We start from the raw sequence: 26,216 nt of genomic DNA, 5'->3' as shown, positions 1-26,216 counted from the left end.
ATGCAGCCATCAAAAATAATGAGATCTTGCCATTTGCAACGACGTGGATGGAACTGGAGGGTATTATGTTGAGCGAAATAATCAAACAGAGAAAGACATGTATCATATGATCTCACTGATATGAGGAATTCTTAATTGCAGGAAACAAACTGAGGGTTGCTGGAGTGGGGGGTGGGGTGGGAGGGATGGGGTGACTGGGTGTTTTTCACATTTTCTAACTAGTATTGAAAAAAATATTAGCAAGAAAAAATGAGTATAAGAATATATTTTGTTGTCCATCAACAGATGAATGGATAAAGAAGATGTGGTATATATACACAATGGAATATTATGCAGCGATCAAAAGGAATGAAATCTTGCCATTTGCAACAATGTGGATGGAATTGGAGGGTATTATGCTGAGCGAAATAAGTCAATCAGAGAAAGACATTTATCATATGATCTCACTGATATGAGGAATTCCTAATCTCAGAAAACAAACTGAGGGTTGTTGGAGTGGTGGGGGGTTGGAGGGATGGGGTGGCTGGGTGATAGACATTGGAGAGGGTATGTGCTATGGTAAGTGCTGTGAATTGTGTAAGACTGTTGAATCATAGACCTGTACCTCTGAAACAAATAATACATTATATGTTAAAGAAAAAAAAGAAGAAGAAGAAGATAGTAGGAAGGGAAAAATAAAGGGGGGGATTTGGAGGGGGAGACAAACCATGAGAGACTATGGACTCTGAGAAACAAACTGAGGATTCTAGAGGAGAGGGGGTTAGGGGGATGGGTTAGCCTGGTGATGGGTATTAAAGAGGGCATGTATTGAATGGAGCACTGGGTGTTACATGCAAACAATGAATCATGGAACACTACATCAAAAACTAATGATGTAATGTATGGTGATTAACATAACATAATAAAATAAAATTAAAAAAGAATATATTTTATCTCGTTAATATACGATCATGGAAATGTTTAAATTGTCATCATAAAAAATATTTAATGTATTTTAAAAAGTGATATGCTGATTTTTTTCTGACACAAATCTGTTGAAATAATTACAATGCTCTCATTAAGTCTGTGTAATTTTTTTTCATGTTTGGGTTTTTTTAAAAAATATAACTGGCATGTGTTTAAATGGATGACTGATTATGTAGCTATGAATCAAAATAATTTGTGTTCTTTGAATCACTTGGATATGGAAAGTTATTAAATAATTTGCCTCATCTGCTAACTGCCTTGTATAAATTTGATCACTGAAGCTCAATTTTACTTTAAGATTGACCGTTCACATTAATTCATTTGCTTTCCAGATTGTTTCATTTATTCTTGTTCAAACATTTAAATACCTTAAGACAACAGAAACATTTGCAACACCCTATTTTCCCAAAGGATTTAATAACATTTGAACTCATTAAATTGAAACTAGCATAACTTTATTCATATATTATGTGAAATAGAGTTGTGTGAGAAGCCAGAGATGAGGTGTTTTCTTTCTTTTTCTTTTTTTCCTAAGCTTCCGCTAAGAGCATATTCTCCAGACTCTTTACCACTGACTGATTTTCACACTCTAAAGTGAGGATTGCTCATCTATATCCATCTCATCTCTCCTTGCAGGATTTGAGGGTGAACGTTGTGAAATTAATGTGAATGAGTGCTTCTCTCTTCCCCGTCAGAATATGGTGACTGTGAAGATGGGGCCAACAATTTCAGGTAGAGAAACCAAAAAATAACTAGATAAAAGTTTATGCATCTAGTTGTATCTAAATATATCCATGTTTAGAATTTCAGTTGACAAATTGAACAAATTTCTGGTTATTAACAATTTGCCATGCTACAATTATTTGAAGCTTTGACTTTATATGTTTATATTAATGGAGCTATTAAATTTCTTGTTTAAAAGATGTGTTTGCAGACCTGGGTTTTCTGGACCTCTATGTGAACTTGAAACAAATGAGTGTTCTTCTAGACCTTGCAAAAATAATGGAACCTGTGTGGATCTAACAAACAGGTTAGAGGCTATATTTTACATAATCAATTATTTTATATATAATATTTAAATAACAAAATGAACATATATGTACCCATATTCAACTTAAGTAGAACATTCCCTATATCCTTGTGCTTATCCCCAAGTATTCCTCTACTTTTCCACCCAATTGTATTGAATGTCCCAAATTTTTTGTTGTTGTTGAACCAAGATTTTATTTTATGTTTTTATTTATTTATTTATTTAAATTTCAGTCAGCACAACATAATATTAGTTTCAGGTGTACGATATAGTGATTCAACACTTCCATACAACACCTGATGCTCATCACAAGTGCACTCCTTAATCCCTATCACCTATTTGACCCATCCCCTTGCCTTTAATATATAGTATTAACTATTTATATGCCTGCCTCAACAAAAGACTTAGTTTGCATTTAATATAACTGAAATATTGTGAGTAGTCTTCAGAAACAATTCATTATGTTGAACATGACATTTCTGCATTAATGCATGTATCTGTTGCTCATTTTTAACTGTTGTACAATATTCCCTTTAAATATGTGTCAACATTTATTTATCAGTCTTCTGATCATAGATATCTGGATTATTTGACTCTTCTTTCTTAGAGATAATAATACTATTAAGGTTTTCAAATATTTCTCTAAATACACAAAAACTAATGTTACCTTCGATTTCATACCTAGAAATGGAATAGTTGGATCACTAGGTAGATGTTTTCACATGTATTGTATCATTTTTTTCCATTTCATTTGAAAATGGAATATTCACACTCTTAATGAAAGTGAGTAAGTGTCCCTATTTGCATTCTTAGATATTCCATTTGGGCTTATCTGCTGTGTGTAAAATTATATATCCTTGTTTTTTTGTATTTATTTTTCTGTATTCCCATCATAACTTATGAGTTTAAGCACTTCTTCATCCATTTTAAAATATTTAATTTTTCTTTTCTAGAAATGCCTATTTATGGCATCTTCCCATTTATGTTTTCTTCTCATTGATTTGTAAGAATCTTTATATATTTTGATTATTACTGCTTTCACTAATCATATTTACTGAAAATATCTTCTATTGATTGTGGCTTGACATTTTACCTTCTCTGTGATAAGTTTTGAGTGCTAAACTTTAATTTTAATGTAACCAAATTAATCAATTTGCTTATGGCTTGCCTTTTTTATCTTGTTTAAAACATTTACTCTACTTAAGGAAGAGCCAATAGCTATTCTTATCAAACTTTTCCAAAAAATAGAAGAGAAAGGAAAACTTCCAAATGCATTCTATGAGGCCAGCATTACCCTGATAACAAAACCAGATAAAGACAACAAAAAAAAGAAAATTACAGGTCAGTGTCTCTAATGAACATAGTTACAAAAATCCTCACCAGCAACTCAATCCAATAATACATTAAAATTAGCAGCTCAATCCAGTAGTATTTTAAAAAGAAACATTCACCATAATCAAGTAGGATTTATTCCAGGGATTCAAGAGTGGTTCAGTATTTTTTAAAAAGTTTATTCTAGGGCAAAAGAATGTTGCTTATATTTCCTTTTAAAATATTTAAAGTTTCACCCTTCATATTTAAATCAATTTATTTGGAAGTTGTGCGCATGTGCACACATGCGTGCACGCGCACGTGTGTGTGTGTGCGCGCGTGTGTTATGAGATAGGAATTTTAAGTTAATTTTTGCATATAATTAACCAATTGTGCCTGCTATATGTATTGAATAACTTCATTTGTTACTTACTGCTTGGCCTGATCTGCAATGCCTTCTTGGTTGCAGAACAAGTCCCCATATACGAATATGTCTATTTCTTTGCCTCTATTCTGTTTCCTTAGTTCAATTAGCCATCCATGTGCCAGTACCATAAATCTTAGTTAGTTACCTTTGAAATATTTCAATACTGGTAAGGCAAGAAATCTCATATTCAGGACTGTGGAGGAAAACAAAACAAAACAACAGAAGATGGATTTATGATCCAGCTACCAGACCTAAATAATTGTGCACTTCTACTGATGGAACAGTGGTATTTCAAAGATAAGCATGAGTTCAGGGTCATTATCTAAAAACTCCTAAAAGGCCTGAATATCATTCTTTCATCAGTGAGCATTGACAGTGGTAAATGGCCTCAGAACCCTCTGAGGAAGGCTTCAGGAAGATACATGGAACACCTGTGACTATATGTCAAGATCCTGCTTCAAAAGGACCTACTATCCTTCAGTTGAGGCACTAAGTCCATGACATAGCATAAGCCTGAAATTGTGTAAGATGCTAGGAATCCCTACAAAAGCAAATTGAATAGTGTGTCTGTCCTGCAGACCTATATTCTTAATTCTATATATGTGAATAGCACCATTGCGGATTGCCCATGTATTTTATTTCTAGAAACTCATCACTGATTAGCCACTGTCAAGGCTATCTAAACCAATCCACCAATCACCTTTTGTTTCTCTGAATTATTTGCTCAATTTTTAATCTGATAGTCAATATCCAACTGTTTTTATCCATTCTTAGATCCCATTATTCTAATTTATATCAGGGAACCCAGTTTTACTGTAGCATCTCACATTATCTCCAGCCTATAAAGGACAATCACCCCAGAGTTTATCAAGAGACTAGTGCCCCCTTCACAAACCCTGTTCTTGATCTTGGTGAATGGGATGTCCTCCTGGGTGAATGGAATTTCTTCCTAGGAGATAGGAATACCCTCCTGTATTCTCTTGGGGTAGAAATTAAGGGGTAACTGAACAGCTTACTCATGATAGATCCCCTCCAACATTTCCATAACAATAAGCCTATGAATAGTTCCTTCTAATATATACCAAGAATACTCTGGAACTTCTACTTCACCAATCTAAGCTGGAATTAAGTCCTGTTTTTTTATTAACTAATTTAACACCATACCCAGATGCTAATATTAGCACATTGAATCTTCTCTCTCCATCCATGTCAATAAGTTTAACTCATTTAAGTTTTATATTTATTCTCCTTTGGTCTACCTTAGGGTCAATCCCACACATGCTCCCCAACTTTGTGACAATACAGGTTGGTGGGGTTATGCAGCTCTTCTAGGGTATAGGCTAGCTGTTCCCAGTTAAGTGTTTCCATCTCTCATCAGCAAAGTTGGAATCTAACCCTTTTTATGGGCTGGAACCAATAAGAAATGTTGGGGAGTGGGCCAGGGAAAACTGGCAACATTTTATAAGTCAACTCCTTCAGCATATTTAGAGGAAGGATTGTGTGCAAAGAAGCACAGATTCCAAAGAAACAGGAGAGGTTTAGCCTCTATCAGTAATGGAGATTAAAGTGAATTTCAGAGATTTAAGTCCCTTTGCCATATTTATCCGTTTCTACAGGGGATATGAACTCCTTCAAAGTTACTATACAGGCTATACTTGTTTGCTGTTGTTGGTTAGCAGAAACTGAAAACTCAGTGGTTAAAATAGTTATTATTTATTAATATTTTCACATCTGTGGTTTACTGGTATTTGGCTCTAATATAGGCTGGATTCATCTAAGTTTCTCTGGGACATAGCTGAGCAGGGAGAAGTGTTTCACAGTCTATTAAATCAGCTGAAATAGTTGTGCTCCAAGTTTCTTTCATTTTTATTGGACTAGCATGTTCTCACATGCTCACATGTGAGGAGTTCAAGAGAACAAGCAAAAAACAGGTAAACTCTATTAAGCCCTAGGCTCTGAAATAGTGCCCTGCATCCTTACCTATAGATCACTGTGCAAAAAAATAATTGTAACCATGCCTGAAAGTGTGGGGCAAACACTCTTCCCATGATGAAGCTGTGGCTAGGAAGAAGAGTGGTAAAGAATTAAGATAAAAAATGCTATCAACCAAACCGAAGGTAGGATTAGTAACTGGAAAATAAGCTCACAGGAAACATGCAGACTGAAGCATGGGGCATTAACTGCCTGGCATTCCTAATTTGCCCTGCATGGGACTTAGGAGATAGCTCTGAGTCAGAGACTAGAATGAAATGAATAGTAGAATCAAAATGATTCTACAAATGTAAATGAAGGTATTTAACACAAGTTAATTATATGGCTTCTAAAGACCAGTTTTCCAAGTTCCGTACGAGATCTCAAAGAGTTTGAGGAGGAAGTCAGCCACAATGCCCTCTGCTTAAAAGAGAACTCTCATGGTACATTCATGAACACAAGAACTATGAGTTCATTTACAGAGAGCTGAATTGATTATAAAGTTGATGTTGACTCTTCAGTCTAGCTGATGACATCAAAGTGTTTCTCAAACTGAGATTATCCTAAAAAGCTTGATGGAAAATAACCAAATACTAATGGTGAAAAATCTGGCAACCAACATGAAGAGTTTTTGTAAATGTTTATCCTCAAGCTCGGCTCATGTAGAGGAAAAACAATACAATACACTGACTGAACCGTGACTGAACCAGCTTCTTCCTGTTAAGAAATAGATGTTGGAGGTTTCTGGATTGACTTTTGACCACCTGATTAGTGTTGAATCCACCTGGTGCCATCATCTTTTTCCAGAGGCCCTCCCCAGAAACTAGAAATGTAAGAAAGGAAATGGAGGTGACTATTCAGAGACATCCTTTGAAGATGATTGTATAATAAACAGGAAATATTTGGACCCCCAAGGTGATTTCCCTCTGGATAAAAAAGAAATGGCAGCTATTTTGGAATTTGGCAGATTCTTGCAAAACTTACAATATGATCCCAAAATCACAGTACTTGGTATTTACACAAATGAGTTAAAACTTACGTCCACTCAAACACTAACACCCAGTTGTTTATAGAAGCTTTATTCATAATTGCCAACACTTGGAAGCAACCAAGATGACCATCAGTAAGTGAATGGAAAAATAAGTTGTGGTATGTTCAGACAATGGAAAATTATTCAGCACAAAAAAAAAAAGAGATATCAGACCATGAAGACATGTGGAGGAATCATAGATGCATATTACTAAGTAAAAGAAACCAATCTATAAAAGCTTATATAGGGTATGATTCCAACTATATAACAATTTGGAAAAGGCAAAACATTGGGGACAATAAAGAGATTGTGGTTTCCAGGAATTAGAGAATAAGGAGGGAAAAATAGGTGGATCTCAAAGGATATTTAAGGCAGTGAAGCTATTATGTATGATATTATAATGATGGACGCATGCCATTATACATTTGTCAAAACCCATAGAATATACAACACTAAGAGTGAACCCTAATATAAACTATGGACTTTGAATAATAATGGTATGTTAGTGTAGGTTCATCAATTGTAATACAATGTTACAGTGGTGGAGAATGTTGATAGTGGGGGAAGTTTTGAATATAAGGGGCAGGGACTATATGGGAACTTTGTACTTTTGCTTAATTTTGCTGTGAACTTTAAATTAATCTAAAAAATAAAGTTATTTAAAAAATACCATCAACATAGCAGCCTTTTCTCTTTTAAATCTGTACTTGGGCAGAGCCTCACAAGCTTCCTGTGGTTTGTGTTTGAGGCAATAAGCTGTTAGTGATAACTGAGTAGAAGCCCACAGTAAACAGAACTAAGTGTTGGCTAAAATCAGTTTAAACTTAAGAGGGCTTAACAAGGGGCACCTGGGTGGCTCAGTCATTAAGTGTCTGCCTTCGGCTCAGGTCATGATCTCAGGGTCCTGGGATCCAGCCCCATATCAGGCTCTCTGCTCAGTGGGGAGTCTGCTTCTCTCTCTGCCTCTGCTGCTCCCCCTTGCTTATGCTCTCTCTAGCTGTCTCTGCCAAATAAATAGATAAAATCTTAAAAAAAAATTAAAAGGACATAACAAAACATAGGCAAAGAACATGAAGAACCAATTTAAGAGGAAGAAAAAGAAATGATTAGTAAACAAATAATTAGGAAACCTGAAATAAAATGAGATATTTTACGTCTTTCTAAGGTGAATCTCATCTGCTGCTCATGGGAGGATGAAAAGCTATTTGGGGGAAATTATCATAAATCTCATTCTAGAGAAAATCTTGAATATAAGTACAAGGAGATATGCACAAGTTAATACATTTGTGGTATGTTTACAATGGTGAAAATTTAGAAAAAATCTAAATAAATATGATATAATAAACATAATACATAACTATATAAAAAATACATAAACTATTATGTATTATGAATAAAACAATAGAAATATATTTGAGTGTTTATTGAAATACATGATTGAATGAAAAAGTATCAGAATAATATATATAACATATTATTTAGTAAAATATTATGTAAGAAGCTGCCAAACCATTTTCTAAATTGGCTGCTTTTTTTGCATTTTTGCAAAATGCTTTGACCATTTTGCATTCCCACCACCAATGAACAAGAGCTCCTGCTGGGGTGCCTGGGTGGCTCAGAAGGTCAAACATCTGCTTTGGGCTCAGTTGTGGTCTCAGGGTCCTAGGATAAGGCTCCCTGCTCAGTGGTGAGTCTGCTTCTCTTTCTCCCTCTACTTCTCCCCATGGCTTGTGCTCTCTCTCTCTCAAATAAATAAAATCTTAAAAAAAAAAAAAAAAAAAAAAAGAACTCCTGTTGCTTCACATTCTTAGGAGCATTTGGTATTGTCAGTGTTCTGGATTTGGGCTATTCTAAAAGGTGTGTGGTGGTATCTCGTTTCGATTTGCATTTACCTCAAGGCATATGATGTGGAGCATCTTTTCATATGCTTATTTGACATCAGTAGGTCTTCTTTGGTGAAGTATCTGTTGAGATCATGGGCCCTTTTTTTAAAAAAATTTTTGTTATGTTAATCACCATACATTACATTATTAGTTTTTGATGTAGTGTTCCATGATTCATTGTTTGTGTATAACACCCAGTGCTCCATGAAGAACGTGCCCTCTTTAATACCCACCAGGCTAACCCATCCTCCCACCCCCCCTCCCCTCTAGAACCCTCAGTTTGTTTTTCAGAGTCCATCGTCTCGAATGGTTCGTGGGCCCATTTTTAAAATTGGATTGTTTGTTTTCTTATTGTTGAATTTTTAGTATTTCTATATTTTGGATAATAATCCTTTGTCTTTTGCAAATATCTTCTTCCAGTCTGTGGCTTTTTCTTGTCATTCTCTGACATCGTCTTTCACGGAACAGAAATTTTAATTTGAATTAAGCCCATCTTTATCAATTCTTTCTTTCATGGATCATACCCTGGTGTCATATCTAAGAAACAACCACACCCAACATCATCAAGATTTTCTCCTTTCTTCGAGGAGTTCTTATAATTTTGCATTTTTCATTGAGTATTTTATCCATTTTGAGTTAATTTATACAAGGAGTTTAAGGTGTGTGTCTAGATTTTTTAAAATTTTCAATGTGGATGTCCAGTTGTTCCAACACCATATGTTGAAAAAACATTTCTCCATTGAATTGCCTTTGCCTCTTTGTCAAAGATCAGTTGACAGTATTTATGTGGGTATATTTCTGAGCTCCCTATTCTGTTCCATTGATCTATTTGTTTATTCTTTTGATAATACCACACTATCTTGATTACTGTAGGTTTATAGTAAGTCTTAAAGTCAGGCAGTGTCAGTCCTTCAACTTTGTTCTCCAACACTGAATTCTGAGTCTTTTGCTTCTCCCTGTAATCTTTAGAATTGTTTTATTAATATCCACATAATAACTTGCTAGGATTTTGATTGGGATTTCATTGAATCTAGAGATTATGTTGGGCAGAACTGACATGTTGACAGTATAGTCCCTCTATCCATGAACATGTAGTATCTCTACATTTAATTTTTCTTTGATTTCATTCATCAGTTTTGTACTTTTCTCATATGAATCATGTACATATATTATTAAATTTGTACATAATGATTTCATTTTGAGACATTAATATAATATTTAATGAAATTTTAAAACATATTTTGAAGAATGCACATCAATCTAAGAATAGTGATTTCCTCCCAGTAGAAAGGGATGAAAAATGAATCTTGATGTATACAAAGGGTTTTCAAATATATGTTTTATACATTTTCCTTAAAATTATTCAGCAACATGGAAAAACATTGAGATGTGTTAAATATGGATGATGGGTATATGGGTGTTGATTATTCTATTCTCAGAAAATTACTCTGTTTAAATTGTTATAATAAAATCCATTTTCAATGCATTAAAATCTTTCAAAGACAAAAAAAATCAACAGCTAAAATATAAGTAATCACATTTTCGTATCCCATCTGTTTTCCAAGAATATATTTTTTGATATAAAGTACATTTTTAGTGTGTTTTTAGCATATTGATATTAACTTACCATTAAAAATCTTTGAAATAATCTAACAATTCATTTAAAACCAATTGTTAAAAAAAAATAAAAAAAAATAAAACCAATTGTATGTTCAGTACAAATTAAACTATAGACACATGAGAAAAATATTAAAAATAGTAATTATTATATAATGTACTTATTATTACATCTATGTTTTTAATCTGTTCCATTCTCTACTTTGGTTATTGAAACTGGGGTCTGCAATAATTAATACTTAATCCTAATGACAGTATTTAAAGATGAATTGCTTGAGATATGACAGCATACGGATAACAGGCCCAAATCAATTACAAACCATTGCAAAACTGGACACTACAATTGACATTTTCTGACATTTGATAGCATATGTTATCCAATAGAACTAATGTCTTTATAAGTCACAGTTATCAGTTTACTTAGATCACTGACAATAATATTGAACTATGAAAAATTTACAGCTAAGGCAAGAATTTACCAGAACAATTATAATAACAGTGTCTGGTTCATTCAAAGAATATAGAAGAAAAATTTCCAAATGGCTGTGATTATCACACACAAATCATTATCAACAAGAATATTGTGACCAATTGGTGTGTGATGTTCATGAGTTTAGCAGTTCTTTACCATTACAAAGTCGAAAATGACTGGTTAATGTACATTTAACTAAGAGACAAAAATCTGTACATTCTTCTGTAAATTGTTAGCCTAGAAACCAGTTATTAATCCAAATGATTTATATTCTACTGAACACTTTTCCCTAACCCCATTGTTTCCACACCCATGTGTAGTAAAATTATAATAATGACATATAAAGACTATTTTAAAGATAATCACTCTGTGGAGCAAATATATTGGGTAGAAAAAAGTTGGTTTACTTTTTCTTCTTCTTTTTGGTTGAGATACACAGAATATATAGCACCTTAAAGTACACCATCTTAAAGATGTATGAACATAGCATGTTCAATATTCTCTTAGATTAATATTAAATTTGGTAGTTTTTTTATGTGCAAATTTTACAAGTATTGTATTTACTTTTCATTATGTATGTTTGTATACTTAAATATGCTTTTATCCATTAAAATTATAAAAGAACAGATGGTGAGTTTTACATATCTTATAACTGATTAAAATTTTTAAATATTATCTAAAGGGTTTATTGAACTTTAACTTTTTCATAAAATTTTAGTGTGAAAATCCTTACCCATGTCACTAATAAAAATAGATTGTTCACTTTTTGATTAAGAAATGTCATTATTATAAAGAACTATGGTTCAGGAATGCAGTATAGAATTACAAGAAAGAGGTAGAAATTACTTTAAAATGTATTATAAATTATCTCAAAATTTGAATAGCTGTAACATAGGCTAACATGTTCTAATCATAAAGTTTCTCCTGCAGCAGTTTGTTGTTTTATTTTTGTGTTTTGGACTCTAGGTTTTTATAAAATGATCTTTTGGAAGAAATATATATGAAATCTTAATACTGCAAGTGCATTTTAAAATTAAAACTCTCATAAAAGATTAAATTAAATTAAAACTCTCATTAAAGATTTATATATTGGATCTTATAATATGATTTAATCAATATAATGGTATATTTTAAAATAACTCAGCTTCCTAGAAGCATAAAAACAATTTCTCTACTAATTAACTTCTTTCTCATCTGAAATGAGATAAGAAGAAGATAAAAGAATAATTTTAAGAATAATGTAAAGCAGGGCCTCATTTTGGAGCTACAAGTCCCTGTGATTATCTTGCATTTTTCCCTCCCCTTTCATTATGGCAATATCACTTTATGTAAAACAAAGTTACTCTTCTTTACCTCTACTTTTTTTCAATGTACTGAATTTTCTTTAGAAGTCACCTGTTAAAATGTATTTTGGTTTTGGAAAAGTATCTTGAAAACCTACCTGGATAATTTTAGGTCACTATCAAATTATAGGAAATTTGAACAAAAAATGTTCAATACCTTGACAAACTATTTAATTCCACTAAAACTTTTGAAATAAAGCTTTGAATTTAAATTAGAAATTTCCATTTTATCAAAATATATTACAGGGACGCCTGGGTGACTCAGTCTTTAAGCGTCTGCCTTCAGGTCAGGTCATGATCCCAGGGTCCTGGGATCAAGCCCCTCATTGGGCTCCCTGCTCTGCGGGAAGCCTGCTTCTCCCTCTCCCACATCCCCTGCTTGTGTTTCCTCTCTCGCTGTGTCTTTCTCTGTCAAATAAATAAGTAAAATCTTTAAATATATATATATATATATATATTACAAATTTCATGGTCTTAATTGTTGCTTCAAAACAAGATATTTTTAATATATGTATAATTGTGTTTTAAAAGTTGTTAACATAGGGTTTCATCAAGAGAAGAAATGTTTTAGAGACTTTTAACATACAAATCAATATTACTATAAGATTAACTGAGTCACTTAAGACATTAATAAAAATCAAGGTTCACTTTTACTTTTTCCCCATAACCTAGGTAGACATGGTCCGCATAATGTAGGGATGGGGCCCTCAGCAGCTAATAATGGAAGGGAAAATACACCAAAGCTGAAGAGATTGTCTTAGCTGGAGGCCAGTAGGAGGAAGAATCTGGTGAGGTTCCTTTCAGACATGCCTTATGCACTTTGATTTTTTAATGGTTTGAAGGGCCAGGGTAGGTACAGAGAGAACAAGTTGAGAATGTGCTGTCCTTGCCTACCTCTCCTATTTGAGAAGAAGAGGAGCTGTGGGGGGAAAGGGCAGGGAAGAGAGAAAAGGAGGTGGGGGGAAGGAAGGGAGAGAGTACATATATATTTTAAGTCTCCTGGAAAAGACTAGACACAGAGATTCAAGGTTTTTGTAAATACAGAAAACAAAATCTGGGTGGCAAAAGGCAAGGGATATGGATATTTCCTGGTTTTCAAACAGAGAGAAAGAGGGGAAAGACACACACACATGCACACACACACACAGAGAATTCTGTAAATTTAATGAATAAATTTCTGTTTATAAAAGATTGAGAAAAATCAATGATCATTATTATAAATTTATCATTGAGAGGAAAGATGTCCCAAAATAATTTCTAATATTCAGCCTTACAGAGTAAAGAATAGATTTTGTAATTTCTGGAAGTATGATAGAACTGTCCTAAGGACATGTAACAGATGTGTAAATTGAGATCAGAGTCATTATCTGTTATATTGTGTAGTAATGTAATCTATTAGTATGAAAAAATTATTTCTTGCATACACCTTTTAGTGCTACAACTGAAAACACTGTCCAACTCCCACCTACCCTGTGATCCCTCGGAATCATCGATTCACTGGGAATACACAATAGTAATCAATGAGAGTATCATTAGCAAACATATCTTGATTTTAGTGAGGCATTTAAAAGATTCATTACATTATCTGGACTATATTGGAAGATTCTAGTGAGAGAGTGAAGATGGAGAAAATTTTTGCTATTTGAACACAAATTCAAGAATCAGTAATTGGATCACCCTAAAAAGTGATTTTGGTCAAGATCCTAGTCACATGGAATGCTCTTGAGAAATACAGTTCTCTTTTACACCAGCATGACATTGCACGTGGAATTTTAATGCCTTCTGTCCAACTGATACAAAAATCCCACTCTTTATTCACTAACCAGTAAAACCTTTCCTGTCACCTTCTCTAACATTCAGCTCTGTTTCTGTAGGACTTCACACCTTTCTCAATTGGCATATATTTACTGTAATGTTTACATATGAATGTCCCTAACTTCTTTATGAGAATTTTAAAAATAAGCCGAAGCCTTATTTACACTTGGATCTGGGTACAGGACTAACATCTGGCATTCAATCAGTTAATATGTGGTACATGAGTAAAAGAGGAGCATGGGCATGTTAGATTTCTGGTGGTTATGTTTTTCTAATTACAATTAAGTTGAAACTATAGTTAATTAGAAAGAATTCCCTCAAAAAATCAGAATAAAAATCTGTTTCAAAAGCATTACAAGAAAACCTGGTAAAGCAGTTTTATTTAGACTTCTACAAAAGGAGAAAGAAAAAAAACTATTTAGAACTTGTTTTTCTAGGTGCATTTTCTCTCAATTTAATTTTATCTATGGAAATTAGTTTTATGTTTTCATTAATATTTTTCTATGAATGCAGAAACAAAGATTAAATTATTGCTTTCTCTTCTTAGCATTATTTATTGGCTTGTCATTGATTATTTAGTTGTTATTTTACTCATGTTATTTTACATATATATAACTAAAACTAGTCACAATTCCATCTCAGGAGAATTGGTCTTCTATCTTCTGGAAAATAGATACAGACTGACTAGATGCTGAGATAAGAACATGTCCAGCACAATATCGAGGAATAGACTAAAAATAAATTCAGGGTAATTCTGCCACACATAGTTATATAGATTTTTGTTATAGCATAGACTATAAAGGAAAGAATCAAGGGCCCTTTGAGACAGGATCTGAATCAATAAAAAGAAATCCACATAGGAGCAAGAAACATTTCCAAGTTAAAGTCCAGAGGACATATCTGAACTCAGTAGCTCAGATTCATCAGAGGTTGATGTTTAAGATAAAGAGGGGAGAGTTGGATATTGAAAGGAAGTTCAGTTGAAATTTCTGGAAACCATTCTCAAAGGCAAGGCTCTTGGGAGTCAATCCCTCTATTAAGTGCATGATACTTTGAACCTAACATCTAATCATTGAATTACATCCAATTTCTCCAACATCTGTCAATATAATTAAGCAGTAATAAGATTGTTTTTGCTAAAATGATCTTTTTAATTTAACCAGAAGGGATTCCATATCAGAAACATCATTCAATCCATGGACAGGGTAATCTTCAATATTTAACATAGGAGATAGTTAAAGATTTATATTTATATTATAATAAAATATACAGTACAGAATTAAGCTCAATAGTAGTTATCAAAGTTATATTAATTATTTATTCAAATACATTCATTTAAAAAAATTCTCACAAAAAGAACAGTCAAGGGGAAAAATATCTAGAAGGTCGTTAAAGAAGTCATTGAGAGGACATGACCTCGTGTTGATCTGCAAACTGGATCCTGGCAGTTAGGAGGCACCTCACTCTCTCTCTTGTCCTTGAAATGTATGTTCTGTCCACTATTTCCAATTAGGAACCACTTCAGTGACAGAGTCTTAAGAGAGTAATGCATTATTGGTGTCATCTGGACTGTATACATGACAACCTCATTAATGCCTTTATATAAACTTTTAAGATTTGGGGAGTGGTGTGAAGATCTACTTGTCTTGCGGGTGTCCAACACAAGCCTGGAATGCAAGTTCCTTTGCTTATTAAAACTGTCCCCCACCAATTTGGAGTGGCTTGTCTCTTTCTTCTGGCTCTCCTTGCCTTGCATCAGTGGGGACCAGTTTCAAATTTCACCTGGGGAACTCTTGAGGCTGTGAACCAACAAAGGTGAATTATATTTTCTCCAAGGGAAAAAAAATGAAGAGAAAATATTGCCATTTATCTAAATTAAGTTAAAAGGCTAAAATTTTAATATATACATATGAATCATGTATATAATGAAATGTTTTTGGTTAACATGTGAATTCTCATTTTCCTACTTTTCTCTTGATTTGTGTGTAATTGTGAACCAGGGTACCATGGACCTTTGTGTGAGTTGGATATGAGTGAATGTGAAATCCCACCTTGTCTAGATGGAGAAGATTGTGTCAGCAAAACTGGTGGAGACAACTGCCTCTGTGCTTCTGGTTATACAGGTAAACCTCTGCCTGCTCTGTCTATATCATCATATTGCTATCTGTGAATAAATGGCAATCTTATATTTACTCTCCAGAACCTGAAATAACCTGGTATGTGCAGGTAGGACAGGACATGCAAGAGACTCTTTGTTTTTTGTAAAAAAAAAATTAATAAAAACAAAATTTATGCTTTTTAATCTACCATTTGCTAACAGCTAAGAAATATATGGATTATATTTCAAGGTATTGTATACTTTTATGTTTTTTGAATTGAAGTGTATCTGAATTATGTTTATATTGTTGTAATATAAAGAAGTATCAGTGTATGAATAATCTAAGAGAAATAATACTGTCATATCAATTACACAAATGTCATTAAAAATGTAATAAGATTAGCTCTTTTAAATATACTTACATGCCAGAAATCAGGGAGTCATTGTGAATTTAAAGTTCTAGCAGAAAAATATAATTTGGAGTTAGCTGTCTTAATATCTATTCCACAACACAAATGTTAAAAGACAAAAATCACCAAGAAGCTATGGAAAGGAAAATTCATTAGCCCTCTAAACTTCTGCTGAGAAACTGCATTTATGAAATACAAAAAGCTTTATTATTTTTGTATACCAATATTAATTATGTGAGTCCAGCAAAAATGTATTGAAATCTCAAGTTTCAATTTATTAATATCTGAATTTTACACCACTGGGATCTCTTGGATTCCTTTCCTGAGGGAAACTAGTTTAAGTGTAGCTAATATTACATTCTATACTTGCAGGAGTAAAAAACACTAGAAAAATAGAAATAAGATTGGAAAGCAAAACTGATTAAAAAAATTAGAAGTATTTCAATCAGATAAGTGATCAGAAGGCGAGGAAAAGTTAAGTGACTTGAACAAAAAATATGCAGGTGTCTTTCCTGAGGAATCCTGACAGATGGCGTCAGAGAAGGTTACCTTGGTAACAATGGTCGTATGCACAAAAGTCTCTGCTTAAATTTAAAAAAAAAATTAAACCCTTATCTACAGATTTTATTACATAAGTAAGAGGCAGTACGTTTTGGCAATAAAACAGTATCCTTTCTAAATGTCATGTTGCCCATCGTATTCCAAATTCCTGGAAGTTTTGTTTGGGACCATAGATTCAACTTCACAATGCCATTCACCATGCTGTTGTTTTCTGCTGCTTATTGCTTACAAACACTGTTAAAATAGGAAATGACACACTGAGCTCGGTATCAATGAGAAACACATTTTGTAAAATTATTTGATGTAACACATTGTTCTGCTATTTTAAATTCATTGTAAAGTTTGAAGGATTAACATGTTCTTTTTTTTATTTATTTTCACAACCTCTCTATTTTTATTGAAAGCTAATGTGCTTAGTGTTGTTTCAAACTTTAAGATCGATTTGCCAATTATACACCCCTGTGGAAAAGTTGAGTGCACAGTTGACTGTGCAATGTAGTCTGGAACAGGAATGTAAATTTGGGGAGTCATCAGATATACAACTATAATACTGGATAGGATCACAAAGAAGTGAATGTAGATAGAACAGGGAAAAGGACCAAGGTCTGACCCAGGGGCACTGCAATATTTAGGGGTCCGTGAGAGGAAGAAGAACCTATAAAGGACATTGAAAAGAGCAGTCAGTGATAGAGGAAGAAAAACAAGGACAGATGGAATGCAGAAAGCCATGTAAATTCTTTCAAGTAGAGACAATAACCAACAGTGTCAAATGTATTATTAGGTCAAATAAAATAAGGACTAAGTTCTGACCATTGCAGAAGCAATGCAAATGTCATTAATGACATGGTCCAGGAAGCAGTTTGGCTGGAGGGGAGGGTGCAGAAGTCTGTTTGAAGTGGATTTTTTTTTTAAAAGATTTTATTTATTTATTTGAGAGAGAGAATGAGATAGAGCATGAGAGGGGGGAGGGTCAGAGGGAGAAGCAGACTCCCTGCTGAGCAGGGAGCCCGATGCAGGACTCGATCCTGGGACTCCAGGATCATGACCTGAGCTGAAGGCAGTCGCTTAACCAACTGAGCCACCCAGGCGCCCTGTTTGAAGTGGATTTAAGAGAGAATGTGAGAAAATTATATTGCTGAGAGTGAACATGCACAATTTAGTAAAGGAAGGTTTTTATTTGTTTAAGAAGAAGCAAGAAATGACGCTTGAGGAGGGACAGATTTAAAATAAAAGGCTTTTTCTCACTTATATGCTTACTAAAAGACTCTGACTCCTGTTTGAAGAATAGACTGCAGAGTTTCAGTAGCAGCAGAGAGAGAAATCAGGAGGCTTTGGAATTACAGTTGACCCTTGAACAACATGAGGGTTAGGGGCGCCGACCCCCTTGCAGTAGAAAATCCACGTATAATTTTTGACTCTCCCAAAATGTTACTAATAGCCCACTGTTGACCAGAAGCCTTACCAATAACAGAAACAGTTAACACACATTTTGAATATTGTATGTATTACGTACTGTATTTTTACGAAAAAGTAAGCTAGAGAAAAGAAAATGTTAAGAAAATCATAAAGAAGAGAAAATAAGTTTACAACACTGTATTTATTTTTTTTAAATCCATGCATTTCAAAACCATGTTGTTCAAGGATCAGCTGTAGTTTTAAGTGATAGATTAGATCAGAATTGCAAAGTAGAGATGGTGAGACATGTCTATATGTAGCATATCATACATGCTCAATATATATTCATGAATAGATGAACATTAATAATATATAAATATTAAGGTGTATAACTAATCATTGATTAATCAAACTATGTGCCCTTTCCGTCTCTGATGAAAAAATCTTTAACTCCCTCTCATTGATTCATTGGGTTCTGAAACATTTTTTATTTACTTTTACTTTGGGAATTCAAGCTGTTCTGGAATGATGCTCTCATAAACATACATTCATAAAGCATATATTATGTAATTGATTAATGGGAAGCCCACTTACAATTCCATGGGCTTCCTTTCAGTCACTAAATCTGAATTGGTTTGGCCTATTTTCCAAGGAAAAATGTGTATTTTGAGCTCATCAAATTATGCTTGGCTTTTGGTTAATTAGTGTAGGTTTCTCGTATTAAAAGGAATGAGCTTTTTTCTTAATTTCAAGATTTATTGGAAAGTTACCAGTACCCACCTCACTTGCCATTGTAAAAGTGGGTCTCGCACCTGGTTAGATGGTCTAGTATGAGCCTTCAGGTGAATTTACTAGGCAGTAATTGGGGTAGCCAAGGTGCCTTTGTAGATACAGTTAATTCTGAGATGATTTAGCTGTCATTTCAGGCCAGGTGTATCAGGGACTGGCAACTTCCTGGACGGGTTGGAGGGTTGAATTCTCATACTTCTACTAGAAAGCTATGACCATAAACATAATTCACTCATACTTACTCTCTCCCTAATATAGATATATCTGGGAGACATTATAACATGATACACAGCAAATGATATTAATTGCCATGGAGAAAAATTGTGTAGGAAAATAATTATAGGGGCTGGAATAAGGTTAGGAGTTGTGGAGGGAAACTTAAACAGCAGTCAGGGAAGGCCATGGAAAAACTGATTTGGTTTGAGATTGACATGCCATTTGGTACACACATACTTATGTGTATAGATAAAGTGGTAGATTGAGAGAGACAGATGAAAAACCAAACTTACATTTAATAACCTATAAAGATGAAAATATGTCCCTAATAACAGATTTTTATATTTTTATATACCTGGACCATTAAGGGAAGAGGTTAAACTAATAAAGAAGCTTTGATATTTCCAGAGGATATTAGAATCTTCATAGTGTATACATAAAAATATATTTAAAAATTCATCATCACATCACAAATCAAGTAGAGAAACATCTAAGAATTTTAGTTGTGGCTGGAAGTCTAGCAGCAGTCTGCTAGCTAGGAAAAAAGCAGACATTGTGTACAAAGACTAATCTAAGTTTAAGATTTTGAGGATTTGCATATTCATCAAAATGCTTTCATTTCCACACTTATGTGTAATGTAGGCCCTGTACTTAACCATGATTTCACTTAAAGCAGGCTGAAGAGTGGGGGGATAATATTTTAGGGCAAACATGAAAGTATAACTAACCTGTACCCAGAAGCAACTTCTTTCAATATTCTTAGATATTTCTTCTGGTTTTTACTTTCATATTTCTTTTTTTTTTTTTTAAGATTTATTTATTTATTTATTTGTTTATTTTAGAGAAAGACCATGAGCAGGGTGGAGCCGCAGAGGGAGAGGGAGAGAGAGAAATCTCAAGCAGACTCTGTGCCGAGCATGGAACCTGACTTGGGGCTTGATTTTACAACCCCAAGATCATGACCTGAGCCAAAAACAAGAGTTAGATGCTTAACCAACTGCCCCACCCAGGAACCATTTGCTTTCATATTTCTAAATAGCATGCTTATACTGCTATTTCTTGATTTTTTTTCCAATTTTTCACATTATCTAAATAATTTTTCCTGTAGAAAATATTTAGCTGTGTTATCACCTTTTCTATTCATCAACTTATACACATTTTTCCCACTACTTCTCCCAAAATGATTACATCAAAAAAATTTTAGTCAAAATGTCACTGTTAATATTATTATAACCATACCAGTTTTCCTTTTTTAGTTTCATTTTATTTTTGCTCAGTTTGGTAGACATATGTTTTTTCCAATATCTTTATTACATTGTTAAAGAACATTTTGCTCTCATTTTTAATTTCCAAAAACTCATTCTTGTCTACTATTTTTCGGGCATCCTTTAACTTTTATTGATAAGAAGTTTTCTTTTTTCTTTTTTCTCTATAATAATATTCATAGGATTTTCAATTATTTTAGCCTTTGCATTATCTTAATTTCCAAATTTCATTTTTTCCTCTGTGTATATTTTCTTTTTTTTATGTATCTCTTTATTTAGAGGGGTGTGTGTGTGTGTGTGTGTGTGTGTGTGTGTGTTTTAGTATCAGATACTCCCTGATTATCAGTTAATATCTAAGAGAGAACCAGTAAAATGCTAATCGAAAACTCTGAGTGAATGAAAAGTCCTTGACTGGTGATTTTTGTACTGTGTGTGAGTGAGCACAAATGCCATCTATTTTATTGGAGAAATCTGAAATGTCATTACTGATGGGCCTTTTCCCTTTCACTGGTTTTCCTAGAAAGAAATGGAGGTGGAGATAGGGATCATTATCAGGGAAAGATGTTTGACAAGATTTTGATAAACCAGAACCTTAGGGCCAGATAGTTCTGTTTGTTAGAAACAGCCAACACATTTTTAGGGAAACAATATGTAAAATTCAACTGTTTTTTCTAATTGCTTTGAATTATTACTTCAAACCTCTAATGAAAGTGTACTATAAAGTGATTGTGTGTTAGTGGAACTCTGCGGAAATCAACAGACCAATATGGTCTCTAGCACAGGGCAAAGTAGTACAAAAAGAGGACAGAAGTCATAGGAGGAAAGAAGCAAAGCAGTGGGTAAGAGGTTGGCATAGCTCACCTGAAGAAGTAGAAGGAAACACACAGTCTTTCAAGAATTCTTGTTCATTAATACCACTTCCAGACCACCATTTTTGCCTCTTCCCCCACCAAATTCTTATCTCCTCCTGTCCCAGCCTAAATACTGTGGCTCACATTTATAATCACTGCTTCATTTGCTTCCATTATCTTACCCCTCTCCCATTCCATAATACTCACCTTAAAAAAACTCAACTCTGATATTAATTTCAACTTTCCATATACTTTTCTCTTATATGGATTGTGTAGGCCAGGAGAAAAAACACATGTACACACACACACATACACACACTTGATATTCTTACCTTGACTTCTTGAATACAGACCTTAAGGAAGCCCTTGGTGCTGCATGACAATGCGACTTCTCTCTAATCAATTCAACTTCCCAATATCCTAGCCTATTATTTCTAGCTCTTTCTTCTCTTTTTAAATCCCCATAAGTCCTTCCTCTACTTAAATCTCAACTTCTAACTTTGTCTCATATTCCTGAGAAAATAAAAGTGATCAGAAAAGAATTTATCTTTTCTCTAACAACTGCCATTCTATGTGAATTTGCACTCATATACTGTGTTTTTTTCATTTTTCTCTCTTCCTGTCCATGGTTAACCCTTCCACTGGTAAATTGATTCTGTCCTTTATCACTTTATCACAAAGGATATTCATCCTGGAATTATTTTCTGTAATATAAATTCTTCCCTCCATACTATGTCACTACTACCAGCATGTAAATATTAGTATTTACCTCTTTCTCATCTCATTTTTAATTTTTCTCTTTTACACTTCTGTTTCCCTCTCATTAAAACAGTATTATCAAAATCCATTGTCTATATTGAGTGTCCATTTCCTCACTTCTCATTATTTTTCAAACCCTTTTCCAAATCATGCTTTTAATCCCAAGACTAAAATTAAACTCTTCTTGTTGGAGGTCGCCAATTAGCCCCACACTGCCAAATTCAAAGGCAAATTATTTTTCCTCATGCTAGTTATATTATCAGTAGCATTTTACCCATCCCTTCTCCTTAAACACTTTCTAATCTTGAGCTCCATGTTTCCACAATCACTAATGTCTTGTTTCCTTTGGTGGATCCTTCAACTGTTCAGAACTTCATTTTTGCTCTCCTTTCTCTAGATATATTCATTAAGTGATTTCATCTGTGTTTTTGTTTGTTTAAATACCATACATATATTGAAAATTACCTAATTTGTTTCATGAGTTCTGGCTTCTCCCCTGAACCCCCAACTCATATACTCAAACATTTCCACTTAGAAGTCCATATGACATCTGATTCCCCAGTTCTAAGGGTTTATCTCAACCCTGCTCTACCACCAGTGTTTTCCATCTCAGTGAATGGCACCATTGATTACCAGTTTCTCAGGCCAAAATCATGGAGTTATTTTTGACTATTTATACTTCACCCTAAAGTTCGTCAGCAGGTCCCATTGGCTGCATCTTCAAAATACATTTTAATTCAACCATTTCTTACAATCTGCATTACAATGACTTTCATCCAAGCCAAAATCATTTCTTGCCTTGACTATAATATCTTAACTAGTTTTCGTCTTTCACTCTTGTTGCATTAAAACATGTTAAAATATATCCCTCATCCAGCTCCCAGAGTGATCATTTAAAAATATAAAAAAGATCAATTCACTCTCAACCTCAAAATACTCCAGTGTTTCCCATGATGCTTTGGATATAACACATACTCCTCACTTTGCCCTACTAGATCCTGTATCAGCCTGGTCCCTGGCTACGTCTCTGATTTCATTTCCTGCTATATTCTCCCTTACTCTCCCAGTTGACTTACTGTTCTATCTGGGTATGAATCATGTCCCTCGGACATGAGCATAATTTTCTCCTTTATTTCATCAGGTCTCAAACATGAGTTCCTCTTAGAGACCTTTCTACATTACATAAAAATAATACTGTTTTCCTCTATCTGTCTTCCTTTGTTCCTCCATAGCAATTACCACTGTCTAATCATTATACCACTTAATTATTAATTTATCTCTTCCTGCTAGAATTGAATCTTTTCAGTGGCAGGATATTTTCTGTCTTTTGTTCACTGTGGTATCTCAGTGCCTAGAAAAGTGCCTAGGACATTAAAATCATTCAAATACATTATCTATCTATCTACCTATCTATCTATATATGATATATACTTATATATATTATATATATATTAAAACATTATACACTTAATTTGATTTAATTGTATTTGATTTTAACTTTTTTATGTGTTAATGCACATAACTGCTTAGTGATTATAGAGTTTTAAGTGTTTTCTCTTTTCATTTACTTCCCATAATGCCATTAAAATGAACTTTTTTTAAAATAGGAAATAAAATTCTCACTTTTATAATGTTGACTTATTGATACTGTGGCAAACTATTCAGAGAAGTTTTTACTGCTTATATGCTGAAAAAGAAAACTCTGCATATCCAGCTCATTCTGAATTAAAAGCATGTATATATGTGAATCCATAACACCATAACACCAATTCTAAATTCAAAGGCAATATAATTTGATTTAATATTACAAAGTAAAATAGTTATATGCAATAAATCCAAAAGTGACCTAAAATGTAAAATTTAGACCTTTTCTTTTACTCATTAACTCACAATAAATCTTTCTAAAAGGAAACCAATGGCAAATTAAGCCAAGTGACCTTATCATTGGTAATTCTTTATGTAATATATAACAATCTTGAGGCAGTTAATATTTTATATTCTACAAAATAAGATGCTAAAAATAATGGTTGAGATGATATACTGCCTAATAAAAGTGTATCAATTATCAGATATTTATAGGTCATTATCCACTTATATTTAGTTTTCTAGGGCAATGCTATTTATATGTCATAAATGTGTCCATTTGATATTTTACAGAGAAATTGGGCCTAGAGAAATTCTATAGATATGTTATTAAAATATATTTTATATACTATCATTAAAAAATACTTTATTATGCAAGCAAATGATTAATCAGAATGATGCTTAAGGCCATTGAGTACCCAAAATAATAATAATAGGACAATTCAAAATGTTAGGCACTGGTGGTTTTGTTTCTTAATATTTTCCTTCTTCCCAGGTTCTAATAGGTATGAGTACCCAAAGATAGGAGTAAATCAGATTAGGAGATTTAGTCCTGAAGGCTCAGTAACTTCCAAAATACAGGGCTTTCTGGTAAAGCCATTTTGAAGAATATACCTGTAACCTCTGTCCCACTGTGAGAATATTATAATACTAATAATCTCCCATCATAAACAGAGATTTTGGTATAAACTGAGAGTTAGGTGTGAAAAGCAGACTCCAAGTAAGCTTTACACATCTGTCTTATAGGATTGAGGTCAACTGAATGGTAAAGACCAAATGCATATAGAGTGTAGCAGGTCTACAGGAGTATTTCTAGAAAATAGACTTTGATATATTTTCTGAGGTAAACTTAGCAAACACTTCTGGTTCCCAGTTACGCCCTCTTGGCCGGCTTCTGATTTCAGCTGCATATGAAATGAGTAGTTCTTTCTTTTTTTTATTTTAAAGAGAGAGGGTGGGAGCGCATGACCAAAGGGCGGGTGGAGCAGAGGGAGAGGGAGAGAGAGAGAGAGAGAGAGATTCATCAAGCAGGCCCCACCCCCAGCCTGAAGCCTGAGGTGGGGCTCTATCTTAGGATCCCAAGATTATGACCAGAGCTGAAGTCAAGAGTGGGACGCACAACCCACTGAGTCATCCAGGTGCCCCTGAGGTGAGTAGTTCTAAGTGCTCTCAGCTCACGTCATCATGACAGTTCCCCAAGACAAGTGCTTGCTGAATGTCTGCTCCATCTCTAGAGTCATTTCCTATACTGTGGAGCCAGCTTAGCCTCCATGCATGCACAGCCTTCAAGGCATGCCTTCAAGGCATGCTTCAAACAATGGGAGATAGAAGACACTTTATAAATAACTCAACCACCTTCCTTTCATGTAGTTAATCCTGGTTATACATTATTCACTTCTCTCTTTTTGTAAGATTTTATTTATTTATTTGAGAGAGAGAGAGAGCACAAGCTGGGAAAGGAGCAGAGGGAGAGGGAGAAGCAGACTCCCTGCAGTCGTGTCCCCATTGCCTACTAAAGTATCTTTAATAAAACTTCTTCTGCTGACTTTTAATCTTTCTCTGGTCTCACTCTCCCTACTCCCTCATTCTTACTTCCTGAGATCATCTACCAAATAAATGAGTCATGGTCTCAGATTCTGATTTTAGCAGAATCCAACTAAGATAGTGGATTTATGACATAGGTGTGGAATCCAGTGAAGCTGCCCAAAGCCCAGGCATGGAGCATATTTCCGACCTTTGGAAGCATGGAAATGCTTTAATCAGTATATGAGACATTGCCATTTGAAGAACAGATTTTCCTTAACTGGCTAGAAAGGGCAGGAAAGAGAAGCTGAAGTACTTACACCAATTCTGTACCTTTTGGCAAGTGGATCTGAACCTACTTCAACTATTGAAACTAGACAACAACATAACCCCACAGCTATCTAAATGAAATGTGCTGCCTGTAAGAGAGACAATATCTTTACTTTTTTTTTTTTTTTAAAGATTTTATTTATTTATTTGAGACAGAGAGAATGAGAGACAGAGAGCATGAGAGGGAGGAGGGCCAGAGGGAGAAGCAGACTCCCCGCCAAGCAGGGAGCCCGATGCGGGACTCGATCCCGGGACTCCAGGATCATGACCTGAGCCGAAGGCAGTCGCTT

The 26,216-nt window shown here is 34.1% G+C and overlaps 1 protein-coding gene across 1 annotated transcript in view; it reads left to right on the top strand.

Moving 5' to 3' along the window:
• The window catches only part of LOC115942605 (protein eyes shut homolog), a 486,269-nt gene that overhangs the window by 86,105 nt on the left and 373,948 nt on the right, over positions 1 to 26,216 (top strand). The window contains 4 exon segments of the mRNA XM_081827582.1: positions 1,603 to 1,653; positions 1,656 to 1,698; positions 1,889 to 1,995; positions 15,842 to 15,988. Of these exon segments, the coding sequence (XP_081683708.1) occupies positions 1,603 to 1,653; positions 1,656 to 1,698; positions 1,889 to 1,995; positions 15,842 to 15,988 (348 nt within the window).

Source organism: Leptonychotes weddellii, chromosome 8 (genome assembly GCF_054177405.1).
Source record: "Leptonychotes weddellii isolate Sample4059 chromosome 8, ASM5417740v2, whole genome shotgun sequence".
Lineage (NCBI taxonomy): Eukaryota > Metazoa > Chordata > Mammalia > Carnivora > Phocidae > Leptonychotes > Leptonychotes weddellii.
Note: the sequence above shows the minus strand (reverse complement) of the source record. Positions and strands in the feature narration are given on the sequence as shown.